Here is a 16,158-nt window from a genome sequence, read left to right on the forward strand (position 1 = left end):
AGCCCGTCCGTTCTGGCTTGTGTGGAACGGACGGTCCACATAGGCAGACCGTCCGTTCTGGCTTGCTGGAACGGACGGTCCACATGCTTTTCTGGACCGTCCATTCCGGGCTTCGGATTTTTCCAAATTTAAACCAAAATTATGGTAAAATCACTTTATAAGAAGCAGATTAAAACCTTAATTAAAAAAAAGAATCTTTTTGAGCCGTCTTTGGCAGAACTTTGAGGGCTTTTGGTGAGATCCAAAGAGTTCAAGGAGTTCTAAGTCTCGTTTTCTCGAAGCGATATACTGAATAGCAGATTCGAGTCCTAAGAGACAATTTTTAATCGTTGGAATCCATCCCGAGGTGTGGATACGTGTAGAGGGCGAGGTAATCTTTCTACCTAACGTGATCGAACAGATTCTTCAATTGATACAGGCCCCAGATCGATTGACGTAAGCGTTCTTACTTTTTCTACGATTCATAGAAGCATGGTTCTAGGGTTTCATAAATTTTTGTTTTACATCCGCTGCGCAAACCCTAGAATCGATCTCTTAGGAATAGGATTCGCTCTAGAGATCCCAGGAAACCCAACAGTGGTATCAAAGCGTGGTTGCTCTGTTTTGATTTCGTAGAACCCAATCACGCACGTTTTAGGATTTGAATTGTTTGAATCCATGTTTGCTTTGATTTCTATGCATGTTTGATGATTGAATCTATTGAAATTGCATGTTTCATGTTGCATAGATTGCAGGAGTTCGAATTTTGAGTGTACAGAAAAATTCGGATCAGTTTCGGGTCTGATCGGGGCCGAGAACGCGGGAAAACGTGATCTGATCACGTAGACCTACCCTTGACCGTCCATTTTGCTTGGTTTCAGTGCGGAACATCCGTTCTGACTTCTGAAATCGAGACCGCTCGTTCTGCCGAGCCTAGAACGTCCGCTCTACATCTAGAATGGACAAATTTCGAAATTTTTCGTTTTCTAAGTTCGATTGTGCAATCGTTGCTTAATCTGATTGACTGCGACTCAAATAGACATGATTTATTCTTATGGATGGTCCATAGTGAATGAATGCATGTAACTTAATAAAGATATTGGATATGCTTGATTGAGTGGGAGCTTCAAGATTGGGATTACATAATCGAATTGATGGTCTATTCGGATTATGTAATACATCTGATCAAGGAACAATGGTTGATCCTTGATATGTACAATCATTGCACAGAAACCGGTTTGATCTAGGAGCTCTAAGAGTAAAGCACTTGTCAAGGCCTCGATCGTACGTGTCATGGGTCATGCCAAAGCTGGGTGTGCCGTATTATCTTGGTGAGGCAAGATGGAGAAATGGTGGTTCTCATAGCTTGAAAATAGATGCTTGATCTAAGAATGTTTTCGAAAATCCCTTTTTCATATAATGCTAAGTGTGTACCTCCCATTACTAGGGCACCTGTCAAGGCATTGATCACCCGTAACACGGGTCATGCCAAAGCTGAGCGTGCTAGATTATCTTTGTGAGGCATGGTGGAAAATCGTAGTTCCCACAGCTTGAATATGGTTTACCTTAGGCTAAGTCGTCAGGTTTGACTTGAGACTTAATGGTACAAATGAGACAAGTATGCAATGATATTCGATATCATAGTCTCATAAAGGATCTAAGAATCACATTGGATGTGATTGACATTAGATGTCTACCTAAATAACATAGGGATAAGTGTAAAAACTTAGGAGAATGGAGAAGAATGTGTTTCTTATTACTCTCTCTCTTGAAAGTGTACAAATAGAGGAACCCAAATAGCCTATTTATAGAAATCCCGAAGTTACTATTCATGTATACGGTCAGTGTGAACAGTAACCGTATATATGAACAGTAAATCGGTGTGAACAGTAACGGTGGACTCCACCATAAATATATTTTATTTATAATACTCTCCCTTGGAGCCACCGTTAGTAAAAACACAATTGCGTGTTTCGGTGTTGCCTCGTTAAAACCCTTATCAGTAAAACCCAATGAGATAAAACCTGATAAGGAAAAAAGTTGTACAACTACACGCTCCCCCTGAACAGGACATCAAAGATCCCGTAGATCTTTGCATTTCCATGTCCTTCTGTAGGCATCGGAAGAGCCGTGGTGAACAAGTCTGTTGCATTGTCACATGATCATACATATCTGACTTCAATCTCCTTACTCTTTTCAAGATCCTGGGTATATGCGAAGAACTTCGGGGGAATATGTTTTGTCCTATCACTTTTGATGAATCATTCCTTAGTCTGTGCAACGCACACAACATTGTCTTCAAACAATAGTGTTGGCATCATGTTGATAGGTATTCCACTAGCCTTATGAATATGTTGAGATAGTGATCTCAACCATACTGATTCTCAGCTTGCTTCATGTAATGCGATGATCTCGGCATAATTAGCTGATGTAGCAATTAGAATCTGCTTTTGAGAACGCTAGGCTAACGCAGTTCCATTGATTGTGAAGACGTAGCCTTTTGTGACATGTCTTTATGTGGGTCTGATAAATAATCTGCATCTGCAAAACCAACAATTTTTTTTTTGTGTTTTTAGGGTAAAACAACCCAAGATCAATATTTCCTTGAAGATAACAAAATATATGTTTAACCCTATTCCAATGTCTTCGTGTTAGGGTAGAACTATATCTTGCTAATAGATTGGTAGCAAATGATATATCTAGTCTAGTACAATTTGCAAGATACATAAAAACTCCTATTGCACTTAGAAACGGTACTTTAGGACCAAGTATCTCTTCATTATCTTCGCGAGGACGAAATGAATCCTTTTCAATGTCCAATTCTATTAACCATCGAGGTACTTAGTGGATTTGCCTTATCCATATTGCATCGTTTTAGTACCCATTTTGTATAATTAGATTGATGTAAAAAAATTCAATCTTTCAAATGTTCTATCTATAACTCAAGACAATACTTGATTTGTCTAAGATCTTTCATTTCAAATTCCCATTTTAAATAAGTAGATGCATGCTGGATTTCACGGGAAGTACCAATAATATTTAAATCATCAACATATACAACAATAATCACAAACCCAGACATTGTCCTTTTGATAAATACACATGGTGATATAGGATCATTTGTATATCAATTTTTCAATAAATGCTTACTCAAACGTTTATACCACATACGTCCTATTGTTTCAGCCCATACAATGATCGTTGTAACTTGACAACACATAACTCTCGTGGTTTTGCTTTCAATGTTTCGGGCATCTTAAATCCTTCAGGGACTTTCATATAGATACTCATGTCAAGTGACCCATATAAATAAGCAGTAAAAACATCTATGGGACGCATTTCTAAATTCTTTGAAACTACAAGACTAATTAGGTATCAGAATGTAATAGCATCCATAACAGGAGAATAAGTTTCCTCGTAATCTACTTCTGGTCTTTGGAAAAAACCTTGTGCGACAAGACGAGCTTTATATCTTACAATTTCGTTGTGCTCATTTCTTTTCCGCACAAACACCCATTTACATCCAACAGGAGAAATTTCTTTCGGTTTAATAACAATATATCCGAATATCTTTCGCTTATTAAGAGAATCTAATTCAGCTTGTATTGCGTCTCTCCATTGATTCCAATCTGGTCTCCTTTGACACTCCGAAATAGATCTCGATTCTGAATCCTCATTTTCATCAATTTCCTTTGATACATTATAAGAGAATATATCATCAATCTCTTTGATTTCCTTCGATTCCATAATGTACCATTATTAATATAATTAATTGGGATCTCATGATTTCCATTATCTGGATTTATATCATCATCACAAGGTACTTCATTTCTTTGATTTGGAACGTGTTCCTCCGAATCGAGCATTTCATTTTTCTTGGGTTCTTTGCTCTTTCGAGGTTTTTTGTCTTTAGAACCAGTAGGTCATCCACACTTTGGGTGTGTTTTGGAATCGTTTTTCGAATTTTCTTTCGTTTATTCTTTTGGAATTTTCATCCGAGCAGGAACATTTGCAACATCTATATATGATCTTGTTACCCTATTTATATCTGCAAATGCATCAGGTAACTGATTTAAAACATTCTGCAAATGTATAATCCTTTGAACTTCTAGTTCTCGTTGTTTTGCTGGGGGGTCAAGGTGAGATAATGATGGTGTATACCAATTAAGATCATTTCCATTTCCCACCATTTTATGATTTTCTCTCCCTAATGGTGGGAATTGATTTTCATTAAAATGACAATCAACAAAACGTTTGTGGCTTAAGATATCGTATAATGGATGGCGAATCGTACCCAAATATATTCCAAGTCTCCTTTATGGTCCCATTTTTGTACGTTGTGGTGGGAAAATCGGGACATATACTGCGCATCCGAATATTCTGAGATGCGATATATTAGGTTCTTGACCAAATGCTAATTATAATGGAGAATACTTATGATATGCACTTGGTCTGAAACGAATCAGTGATGCATCATACAAAATAACATGACTCCAGATAGAAATGGGTAATTTTGTTTTCATTATCAATGGTCTGGCAATAAGCTGGAGTCATTTGATTAATGACTCTGCCAATCTATTATGTGTATGAACGTGTGCTACTGGTGTTCAACATCAATACCCATTGCTATACAGTAATCATCAAAAGCTTGTGATGTAAATTCTCCAGCATTATCAGACCCCACTTTCTTGATCGGGTACTCTGGGAACTGTGCCCTTAGTTTAATTATTTGGGCTAAGAATCAGGCAAATGCCAGATTACGCGATGATAAAAGGCATACATGTGACCATCTGCTTGAAGCATCAATTAATATCATAAAATATCGAAATGGTTCGCATGGTGGATGAATGGATCCACAGATATCACCATGAATTCTTTCTAAAAATGATGATGATTCATACCCAATTTTAACTTGTGATGGTTTAATTATTAATTTCCCTTTAGAACATGCATCACAAGAAAGCTCATCTGATTGAAAAATCTTCTAGTTTTTCAGTGGATGACCATGAGAGTTTTTGATAATTTTTCTCATCATAATGGCACCAAGATGACCCAATCGATCATGTCAAACGTTGAACGTATCAGCAAACTTCTGGTTTACTATGACATGTGATTCAATCACATTGATATTAGTATAATATAATCCCGATGATAGAGTGAGTAATTTTTCCAACAGATACTTTTGTCCCGAATTGATTGAGGTGATATATAAATACTCAGTATCATCATCATTCATGGTTTCAATATGATATCCATTTTGTCGGATATCTTTAAAACTCAATAAATTTCTTTGGGACTTGGAGGAAAATAAGACATATTTTACTGTAAATTTTGTTCCTCCTGGCATAATGAAATCAGCTCTTTCAGAGCCTTTGATTATTTTTGCATTTCCAGATATAGTAGTAATATTTCCTTTGTTTATTCTCAGATTCGAGAAATATTTTTTGTCTTTCAGTACAGTATGTGTTGTAACACTATTTTCCAAACATATATCTCCTCTCCGTCCACAGTTTTGGCCATATTCGTTTGGGAATATATCAAATATACCCTTAAAATGCTACCTTTACTTTATAGCCTACCCTCCAAAAAATAAATAAAAAAAACTAAAAGCTAAAATGAGTTAAACACATATATATCCCTGGATTTTAAGAGAAAGACGAAAAGGACCATGCTTTTTCAATTAAAAAACAGCTAAATTTTTAAGAATTAAAAAAAAAAAGAAACTACTTTCTCTCTCTCCCTTGGTAAACTCCCACTCTCCTACTATCTCTTCTGTCGAACTCTCTCTCCTTCAGCATTTCGAAAATCTCTCTCTCTTGCTCGATTTCTCTCTTTCAATTTTCAGAAACTGATGTCATTTTCCTTGCAATTTCGGTATCTCTTTTACGATTTTGTGTGAAAAATAAAACACCATGGATCCAAGAACACATGTGCCTTCTGCTTCATCTTCGTCTGTGTCTCAGGCTAATTCATCTTCGTCATCGTCGGACAAAGATCTCCCATTAGAAACGGTAGGTTTTTTTGCACCTTCTTCTCTGTTTTTTTCTTCTGTGACCTGATCCTGGAATAAAATTACTAAACTTGTTGGATGGTTTGATATTTCAAAATAGGAATTTAGAGTTTAGGACTTTCGAAATTGAAAATTAGATTTTTGGGATTTCTGAATATAAAGTTACGGTTTTTTTGTTTTGAAATATATAATTTGGTTTTAGGAATTCGAAATAGAAAGTTAGGGTGTGGGTGTGGGATTTCGGAATACCTTGGCAAGTTTAATGATTTTCTAAGTCGCAAGGTCATGTGGGTCACAGGTCATATGGGTAACAGAGATTTATATGGTAATAGTATAATATAACTCACAACACCGCACACGAATCACACGGGTCACGGGTCACAGGTCACATGGGTCACGGGTCACATGGGTCATATCAGCCACAGGTCCCTGGTCCCAGGTCACAAAGATCACAATGACGAACAATTATTTTATTTTGCAGCTTCCATTTGTCTACAAATTCGAAGACATTCAGTTTTCTTCGAAGATCAATGCGAAGTGTTGTCCCTATGAGACGCTGAAGACGCTTAAACAAGTACTAACACAGGATGAATGGACGTACTTCGAGAAAGAATCACAATTCCAACATCTATTCCACGCATAATGGGAACCACAGTTAAAGATGCGCCTGCGGGTGTTCTCATTAACCGCTCTGTTAAAGCATAAGATGAGAAAGAGTTGTGGTTCATGCTCAATGGTGTGCCCGTGAGGTATTCGATCATTGAGCATGCACTTATATCTGGTTTGAACAAGGGAGCAGAATTCATGTCGATATGCGATGGGACCATACCACTGATCCGTGAAAAATTGGCTATCGATATATTTTGTAATGGTAAAATTGTGTACAACTAACCTATTATTTATTGTGAACTCTTTCGTAGTTTGTAAACTCAGTTTTTGTAAACACCTTTGTATTTTGGATTTTACTTTTACTTGGAAATGAGAAAGAAAAAAAACATAAGTCCAATGGGTCACATGGGTCACATGAGTCACGGGTCACACGGGTCACGAGTCACAGGTGAGTCACATGGGTCACATGGGTCACATAGGTCGAATTTATCGAATTAGTGACTTGGCATGGTTATATAGTGATTAATCATGGATTTTAACATCAATAACAACTTTAAAATCATGCTCGCTTCAATTTTCATATTCAAGTCACTCATGCCAATGTACTTCATAAGTGACACTAGTATTTCATGATAACTTATGAACAAATTGTACTAATGTTCATGCAACTCTTACTTATGTTAACGAATTTAACTTACAGATACCGTATTATCATTGTAAAACATCATATAGACCATTTTAACACTTTAAAATCGAGATTTGACCGTGTTTTATAAGGACCATTGAGTCACGGGTCACATGGGTCACATAGTGTAAAAATGTCTTCGGGTCACATAGGTCACGGGTGAGTCACACGGATCACACAGTTCAAAATTTTTTTCTATCTTTTCAAGATTTTAAGACGGTACTAGTGCAAAAAAAATCACCTTATTCAAATAGATTGTCCTTCTGGAAAATGTATACAATCACATGGGTCACGAGAACTACATGAAATCAGACAATCATATTATTTATGCAATATCTTTATTTGTCCTTCTTTGAACGCTTTGTCCGCGGTTCGCCGGGGCCTGAAAACCGATTTTGTTTGGGTCTACCGGTTTTGTGTTTATCTTCCACAATCGGAGTTAATACCACGAGGTTTGCATCTCGTGGGTCGTCAATGATCCAATCACAACAATCAGGAAACCGGATAAACTGTTTTTTGATAAGCCAACCGCCATGTCTCCTGGAGAAAGTATGGAGAGCATAAGTCCGATATAATATTGCTTCTGTTGGTCTTGTGGACTGCTGCGATTGTGTGACTGCATGGATATTTGTCTATATCAAATATCTGACTCAATTTTTTCCCACAAAACACAGTAAACAACTCAAAAACAAGAAAAAATCTACAGAATAAAAATATTTAAGTCAAAACTTACCTATTTACACTATTCTATTTGATTTTCCGCTGATTTCCACGAGATTTGAAGCAGTTTCGCAAATTATCGAAGAGAGAGCAAACAAATTGGATAAATGAAGCAAATGTGAGGACACAGATACCAAATCTGAAGGGAGAGTAACCAAATCAGAAGAGAGAGAGAGCAAATTGATGGAGAGATCGAGTATATCGGCGGCGGCGGAGACAAAGTTAAAATTAGAGGAGAGAGAGAACAAAATACGAGAGAACAAACGGAGGGAGAGAGCAAACGGATGAGAGAGAACGTAAATGCCGGAGGAGAGAGAATGAAAAATGTCGAAGGAGAAAGAAGAAAAGTGATAATGAGGAGAGATAAATTTTAGGAGGGAAATTATTATTTTTATTTATTTTAATTTTATTTGTTTTATAACATAAGGGTATAATGGAAATTGTTTATATGAGAAGGGTATATCTGAAGGGGGTTTTTTTTTTTTTGAAAGAAGGGTACACTATGAAGTATAAGTAGCATTTTAAGGGTATTTTTGATAATGTCCCTATTCATTTTCTATTTAAGGACAAAACGACATGACAAACATTAAAAAAATAGATATATTAATAATGCATAATATCATCACTAACTTATGAAGTAGAAATAGTGATACAAAGTACAACAACATATCATGAAATTACTTATACATGAGAATGCACATGTAGATAATATTGATTATATAAAGTATGTAAACATTTATATTGTTTTTATTCATAACCGGATCCATCTTCAGGATGAGTAAAAACATCAGTGAGGTCCATGTGTGCAAAGTTCTTAGCACCACTATCATCATCATCATAATCACTCATGACATGATTGGTCTCGATGTCTTTCTCTTTTGTTTCTTTAATCGACTTTTAGTAAAGGTCCACCAGATATTTAGCGGTGCGACAAGTACGCGACCAATGTCCCGTCATTCCACACCGGTGGCATGTACTTTATTTCATCATCTTGTTTGGATGACCATTTACCCCCCCTTTATTATTGATAAATTATGATTTTGGAATGAGTTTCCTTGACAACCTACTATGATCGAACTTCAGCTAGCACCACGACCGCGTCTTCGGCCTCGGCCTCAGCCTCTACCTCGAAAATAACCACGTCCTCGACCATTATAAGACATATCATTCACTCCAGGGAATGATATTTTTTCTGTAGCATTCGCTTCAGGGAATGATTTGTTTTCTGCAGCATTCGCTTCAGGGAATGGTACAGATCCAGTCGGTCGTGATGCGTGTTTTTTCATTAACAGCTCATTATTTTGTTCAGCCAATAGGAGACACGATAAAAGCTTTGAATATTTTGTTTACCCTTTTCTCGATATTGTTGTTGGAGTATAATATTCGAGGCATGCATTGTTGAAAAAGTTTTCTCCAATATCTCATTTTTTGTGACTGTTTCTCCACATAATTTTAGAATCAAAGTGATTCGGTACATTGCCGAGTTATATTTACTGACATTCTTGAAATCTTGAAATCGGAGGTGCGTCCATTCATATTTTTCCTTGGGGAGGATCACCGTTTTTTGATGATCAAAATGGTCTTTTAATTTTAATCAAAGATCTGCAGGATCTTTGATTGTCAAATATTCCTTTTTCAGATCATCATGAAGATGATGTCGCAATAATATTAGTGCATTTGCTTTATTCTCGTTTGATGCACTTTTTTCTTTAATGGTAGTAGTAAGACCTTTTGATTCGAGATGAATCTCGACATCTAACTGTCATGATAAATAATTATTTCATGATATGCCGAGGACCTCGAACTCGATATTTTGTCATTTTTGCCATTATGACTTAGTTGTGAAAGAGCGCTCATACTGATAACGTGTTATGAAATTGGAAGAAATATTAATGACCTGGATATTAGATCGTTAACTATATCTGAAAACTGTATTTTAAGATAATGGATAAAAATGTATCTCTTGAAAGTGTACAAATGGAAGAACTCAAATGGCCTATTTATAGAAATTCCGAAGTTACTGTTCAAGTATACAGTCAGTGTGAATAATAACTGTATATATGAATAGTAAGTCGGTGGTGAACTCCACGATAAATATATTTTATTTATAACATAAGAATAAGAATAGTACAAATTGAAGGTAAAACCAACATTGTATGTACGTGTGATATTAAATATTTATATCCAGTTTTGTTTAGTTTTATCTTGTTTTAAATTAGAAACTCTTAAATTCGATATTCATACCAACATGCATATACACATGGTTTTGGAGTTCTTAGTTTTAAAAATTATAATCATTCTTTATGTTAATTTTTTAAATTTGAGTTTATATTCCTACTTCTTTTAATTAAAAAATAATTATCTCTATAAATATTTAAGATTTTAATTTAATTTTCATATTTATTCAATTTCTTTCAATCTCAAAAATTGATTATATTATATTAATTCTGATTGGATTCTATTCTATTTTATATAATGTAAACAAAATGGTCGAATAAGGATGATATAGTAATGACGCCTTTGAATTTAAACGAAAGATTATAATACAAATAACTGAATGATGAACATCCCACCGTTTTCCCAGCTCTTTTCGTTTTCCTCCCGCGGTTGTTGCTGTTCATCTCGCATCAAACGGCGTCGTTTCGAAGTCTCATTCTCCCACCGAAGTTTTCTTTCCTTCCGGTTTTTTCTCGGGAAAATCTAAGCTTTTCCGCGATAATATTCTCTCTCCTCCGATTTACCGCCGTTCCTTCCTGCGATCGACTTCCCATCTGGCTTACAAGCATCTCGACGAGCACTGCTGATGGATCGGAGGAGGGCGGGAAGCCCGGTGTACGGACGCCAGTGGACCGGTGGATCGAGCAGTACGGACTCGATTTCTCCGGCAATGTCTCCGGCTCACCGGAAGCAGCTCGTGGGTGTCGGAGGTTTCTCCACCGTCAAGCGTACTCAGATTCGCTGCTCCTCTCAAACCAGGTCTTCATGCTCCTTCTGCGCTTTCTCCCGCTGGCAGCAACAATACCAACGGGACCGGTAACTTGCCGGCGGTTTCCTTCGCTCCGCGGAACAGATCGCCATCGCCTGCGGTGAATTTCCGCTTTCATAAGAGCTGGTGACTCGTGATTTAGCTTCACTTGCGCGAAATGACCGGTGATTTCTGAATTTTGGCGTACCAGTGAAGAACTTGGTTTCCTAGGGCTGATTCGGAGTTAGTTTTCGTGCTTTGATTAGTTAGGCAGGAACTTCATGGACCAAGTGCCCTCAGTGCGTTCAGCCTCCACCGTAAGGCCGTCGAGGTCTGTCAGATCCACGACTCCGACTCTTAATCTCATGCCACCGAGGAAGGTGTCACCCAAAACTCCGGTTGCTGTTCCCCCGATTGATCCTCCTAGGAACAGAGATAAAAGGTGAAACCGCTTTAGCTTATCTATATATTCGTTTCGGGAAATTTTGAAATTCTGTTTATTTTTTATTGTGTTCGAAATCGAATCTTTTGTTGTCGAGAGAGCACGCTACTTTGTGGAGTTTATCAAGGCCACTTTCTTTCTTTTGTTTTTGGTCTGGAGTTGATGTACAATCATCTCTTCAGTACTAAATCAATGGATCCCAGGGCTTATCAACAGGTCTGCTAGAGATTCACGTGAAATGAGAAGTCAATGGCTCATATCTTGCCGTAATTGTGGTTTCCCCTACTTCGGTTGTGATTCATTCCATTATTTTGTGGTTTGTAGGTTTTTTGCTGATGTACCATCAGCGAATTCAAAGCAGAAGGGAGATCAACGTGAAGCTTCGGCTCTTCGTGATGAGGTATGTGATGCTTTCCAATGAGTATTTGCGGGTTATATGCTCAATTTACGGCTTTCATGCTTATTTAGATTGATTTTTAAAATGCTAGTCTGTCATGTGGGTTGGGAACTTTTGATTTGAAGCCTACTCAATGTTGATTGCAGCTAGATATGCTACAAGAGGAGAATGAGATTATATTGGACAAGGTTTGATTTCTTCCATTGGATTTGGAAATTGAAAGTACCTAATGAACTCATGTCGCGTACGTATAACATTTGTTATTGAATACAGCTTCGTCGTGCTGAAGAAAAGTGTGAGGAGGCGGAGGCTAGGGCTAGGGAGCTAGAGAAACAGGTTTAGATCTTGTTGGCATTCATAGTGGACACATTTGCTGCTTTTGCTTCTCTTGGTTATAGTATCCTACTTAATCGTTTTAGGTGCCCATAACACGGAAAATATGTTTGATGGTTACCATTCCATCAGTTCTTGGAAGACCAGGAGATGCAGCGTGTGTTTAATTACCCAAACATATATGCAGATGCATGTATAGGATAGGTTGATATTGCCATTTTAATATAATCATTAAAAAGGTTGTTACTTGGTATCATCATAGGTATTTTCAATATGTCCAAGGCTTTCAAGTAATCTTTTTGTTGCCTTTTATTCCAAAGGTTGCTTCACTTGGAGAAGGAGTATCTCTGGAGGCTAAATTGTTGAGCAGGTAGGAGACTTCTCTTCCTTCTGTTTTTGTTTTGTTTTTTGATACTGCTGTTGATGAGTCGTTTATTCTGAGTTACGTCTTTCTTCAGGAAGGAAGCAGCATTGCGTCAAAGAGAGGTTAATGTGTTTAGTGATACAGATGCCACATTTTTTGTCTCATAAATGTTTCTGTGAACGATACAATTGTATGAACAACAAATTGCTACTTGTTACAGGCAGCTCTAAGGGCTGCTAAACAGAAAAAAGATGGGAAAGATGAAGAAGTTGCTTCCCTTCGTTCAGAACTTCAGGTAATGTTTATCGATATTGCTCGTTTCAATATGGTGCGCTATTTTGATCTGCATGGTGAAGTGATGCTGACAAGTTTATGGTCAGAGCCTCAAAGATGAGTCTGCAACAGCTTTGGAACAGCTCACAGAAGCAGAATCTGAAGCAAAATCTCTTCGTACAATGACTCAGAGAATGATCTTGACACAAGACGAAATGGTTTGTCAACAGAATTCGGGTCTTATTATGTGCAATGGTTCTTGAAGTTTTCATTGTATGCAATATCTATCTCTTAGGAGGAAGTAGTTCTAAAGAGATGCTGGCTTGCTCGGTATTGGGGGTTGGCTGTGCAGCATGGTAAGTAATTCTTTATATATATAAACTTTTGAGCTTGAGAATGAATTTCGTAATTTACATCTGTAACTAGTTATTCTGGTGGCCCTAGGTATTCTCTACCTAATAATAATCATATCAAATGTATATGCCTGTAGTGTACTCGTTCATCAAATTCCTCAGATCTTTGCATTTCCATGTCCTTCTGTAGGCATCTGTGCTGATATAGCACCATCTAGGCATGAACATTGGTCAGCTTTGGCTCCCCTCCCATTTGAGCTAGTCATATCTGCAGCGCAAAAGGCCAAGGAGTTGTCTCAGAATAAAGGCTAGTCTGCTATATATCTAAACTTTTAAGAGCTGTCCTTGCCTTTTGCTCTTCACTGCATCTTTAATTATCACATTATAAAATTGAGCAGGTGGAAGTGGTCGGAGTAAAACTGCTAGAGATTTAAGTGATCTAACTGGGGAAGGAAATATTGAAAGTATGCTTTCAGTTGAGATGGGTTTGCGAGAGTTAGCGTCATTAAAGGTGTATAATTGTTTCTGCACTAATGTTTTATGTGTTGTCACATAAAATAGCTTGTCCTCGACAGGGTTTAGAGTTAACTATGAGGTTCCGTTGCTTGGAGGATTAGATTGAGGATGCTGTTGTGCTTGCATTTGCCCAACGGAGAAGACCGAGTTTGATTCGTCAAACTGTCTCTGGTGCGTATATAATATTTACAGGTTTTATCATACAATGACGATGGGAGATTTATACCCTCTTTGCACTAACTTTGGTTCTTAGAATCTCTAAATGATGGACAAGTATGCTACTCGTTGTTGACTGCTAAGTAATATGACGATAAAAAAATTATATATTTTGCATGCTTGCCCATTTCATATGGTAATGAAAGGTTTCTTCCAAATTGCTTTAGTAGTTAAAATCCAAATGTTCACCTCCTCTTTTTCCACGATATTACAGATCCCAAGGGCCATGGAGATCCCAAATTTGTTGACGGATACGGTAAGCACAGAATTGTTTCTTTCCCTAAGGTTTTATAAATTTGTCTATGATGAAGAGTCTAGTTTTTTAGTTTAATTGCTCATCCGAAATGATTAACATATAGAAAATGAAAATAATATCCGTTTGACATTGTCAAACCATGTGGTTAAAATAACTAATTTTGCACCATGTTCTGGTGTTGTTTAAAATGCAGAACTAAGTGAAGAGGAAGCAGAAGATGTTGCCTTTAAGCAGGTACTGTTATTTATGCCCACACACCTATGTTTTCACGATACACATTCCCTCACAAAAACTCTTTAAATCTTGTGGAAGACCATGCCTACTCACTTCTTTCTGTGCAACAGTGCAATATTCATCAGAAATCATAAATAGTATTTGACCATTGCATCGGTTTTTCCCGATATGTGCTTGTTAGTACTGCCTTTTGCTTGGTCACGACAGCCATAGGTATCTCGGCATAGTGATACGGTCAGGATATTAGTGCTCTTTCTGCATATATGCCTCTAGCTATATGTAGACAAGAAATGATATATATATATATATATATACACACACACGCATATACAGCAACTGGTGCACTTCTTTCAAAAAACAATCTAAACTCTAGATATAAGGGATATAAAATGCGATTACGCACGTATATATATATATATATATATATATATATATGTTTGTGTGTGTGTGTGTGAGTGTTATTTGATGTCTCTATATATAGCTAGAGATAAGATATTAAAAAAATGCGATTATACGCATACCTATGGATCTGTTGATGTATATTTGTTTATTTATTGTTCCATGCAAAGAATATTAAATGCAGGATTCCATCATGTGTGTATATATATATTCATTGTATGTTATGCATATTGTATTATGTATGCCCAGTTTCAAGTGTTATATATATATAAAAGTGGAAATTGCATGCAGGCATGGTTGATGTACTTGTGGGGAAGAGCCAAGTTGTATGGTGTGGAAGAAGACATTTCAGACGAACGCCTACACTTCTGGATCGGTCGTTGTGGGCAATCTCCGTCTTCTCAAGACGCTGTTGACGGTACCTCCTTCTTCTTCCTTTTTTCCTCAGATGAACAATCCTTCTTCTGGATTATTCATCATTAATTTGTTCATATCTTGTTGTAAGTATGGTTGAAACATTGGGTGCGACAGTGGAAAGAGGAATGGAAGAGCTGAGGAAACTTGGGATGGAGAAACTGCTGTGGGAAGCGTCTCGGAGAGAGATGGATCAAACCCCTTCATCGTCCCTCCTCTCCCTCTCCTCTTTACATGCCAATTCTATTGAAATGATTTTTTTTTTTTGGGCTTTGTATATCCCTCCTTTTTGTCCTCTTTTTACCGAATCGTGGATACATAAACATTTTGAAGCACTACAGGGTCTCTATGTGTGCCATACATACCAATCGTTTGTTGTACAAGTTATTGTACAATCGTTTATATATACGGATGGACATTATTTCGGTATTCAGTTCGGGATCGGATCGAAAATTGTTTAGTTCGATTCTTTCGGTTTTACAAAAATAGATACCAATCGTTTATTATATTATATTTTGTTCGGTTTCACTCTCTGTTTCGGTTTGGTTCCCATTTATATTAAGAAAAAATCAGTTATATCCGGGTTTTTTTAATTTGATTTGATTTTAGAAAATTCGATTTTTTTTTAAATTAAAACCGTTCGAAAATTTTGAACAGTCGGATAAAAAAAATATCGTATTTTTCGATTCGATTCTTCATCACCGATGCACTCATACTCGCATGTGTAGCCAATTTATATCCAAACAGCGTTACTTACTTCATAGCGTGGTTTTTATACCATTTATGTTAGTGTTTTTTTCTTCAAATATTTAGAATCTTTTCGCTGGAAAAAAAAAGATTGAATCGTTTTCTTCGAACTCCCACCGTTTTGAAAGAGGCAACCATTTATTTGTTTGTTGAATCATTAATTTAAAGATTTATATATTCTTATTTTTGGGTAGGCAACGGTGGCCTGGTTCTGTTCCCGCGATCTATGTATATCAATCACAGCTT

The 16,158-nt window shown here is 36.9% G+C and overlaps 1 protein-coding gene across 5 annotated transcripts; it reads left to right on the forward strand.

Annotated features, from left to right (window-relative positions):
* The first annotated feature begins 10,996 nt into the window (after positions 1-10,996).
* LOC104818173 (coiled-coil domain-containing protein SCD2-like) lies at positions 10,997-15,641 on the forward strand. Of its 5 annotated transcripts, none has more exons than XM_010547633.1 (17): positions 10,997-11,089; positions 11,239-11,410; positions 11,735-11,810; positions 11,954-11,995; positions 12,081-12,143; positions 12,461-12,510; positions 12,599-12,626; positions 12,725-12,799; positions 12,885-12,995; positions 13,073-13,133; positions 13,321-13,437; positions 13,529-13,641; positions 13,748-13,817; positions 14,077-14,118; positions 14,312-14,352; positions 15,043-15,169; positions 15,283-15,641. In XM_010547633.1, exons 2-17 carry the CDS (start codon positions 11,250-11,252, stop codon positions 15,624-15,626), a joined length of 1,521 nt encoding a protein of 506 aa, XP_010545935.1. In that variant the 5' UTR covers positions 10,997-11,089; positions 11,239-11,249; the 3' UTR covers positions 15,627-15,641. The 5 variants fall into 5 exon arrangements, with proteins under 5 accessions (XP_010545935.1, XP_010545934.1, XP_010545933.1 ...); XM_010547632.2 differs by having other exon boundaries at positions 11,000-11,153; positions 11,235-11,410; XM_010547631.2 differs by having other exon boundaries at positions 11,000-11,153.
* The last annotated feature ends 517 nt before the right edge of the window (positions 15,642-16,158 follow it).

The sequence above is a fragment of the Tarenaya hassleriana genome, unplaced genomic scaffold (assembly GCF_000463585.1).
Source record: "Tarenaya hassleriana unplaced genomic scaffold, ASM46358v1 Cleome29, whole genome shotgun sequence".
Classification (NCBI taxonomy): Eukaryota; Viridiplantae; Streptophyta; class Magnoliopsida; order Brassicales; family Cleomaceae; genus Tarenaya; species Tarenaya hassleriana.

Excerpts from the sequence above, each read along its gene's own strand:
- LOC104818173 (XM_010547631.2), top strand. Across the intron at positions 12,627-12,724 it reads CAGCATTGCGTCAAAGAGAG|GCAGCTCTAAGGGCTGCTAA; the intron begins GTTAATGTGTTT and ends TACTTGTTACAG. Across the intron at positions 14,353-15,042 it reads AAGATGTTGCCTTTAAGCAG|GCATGGTTGATGTACTTGTG; the intron begins GTACTGTTATTT and ends AATTGCATGCAG.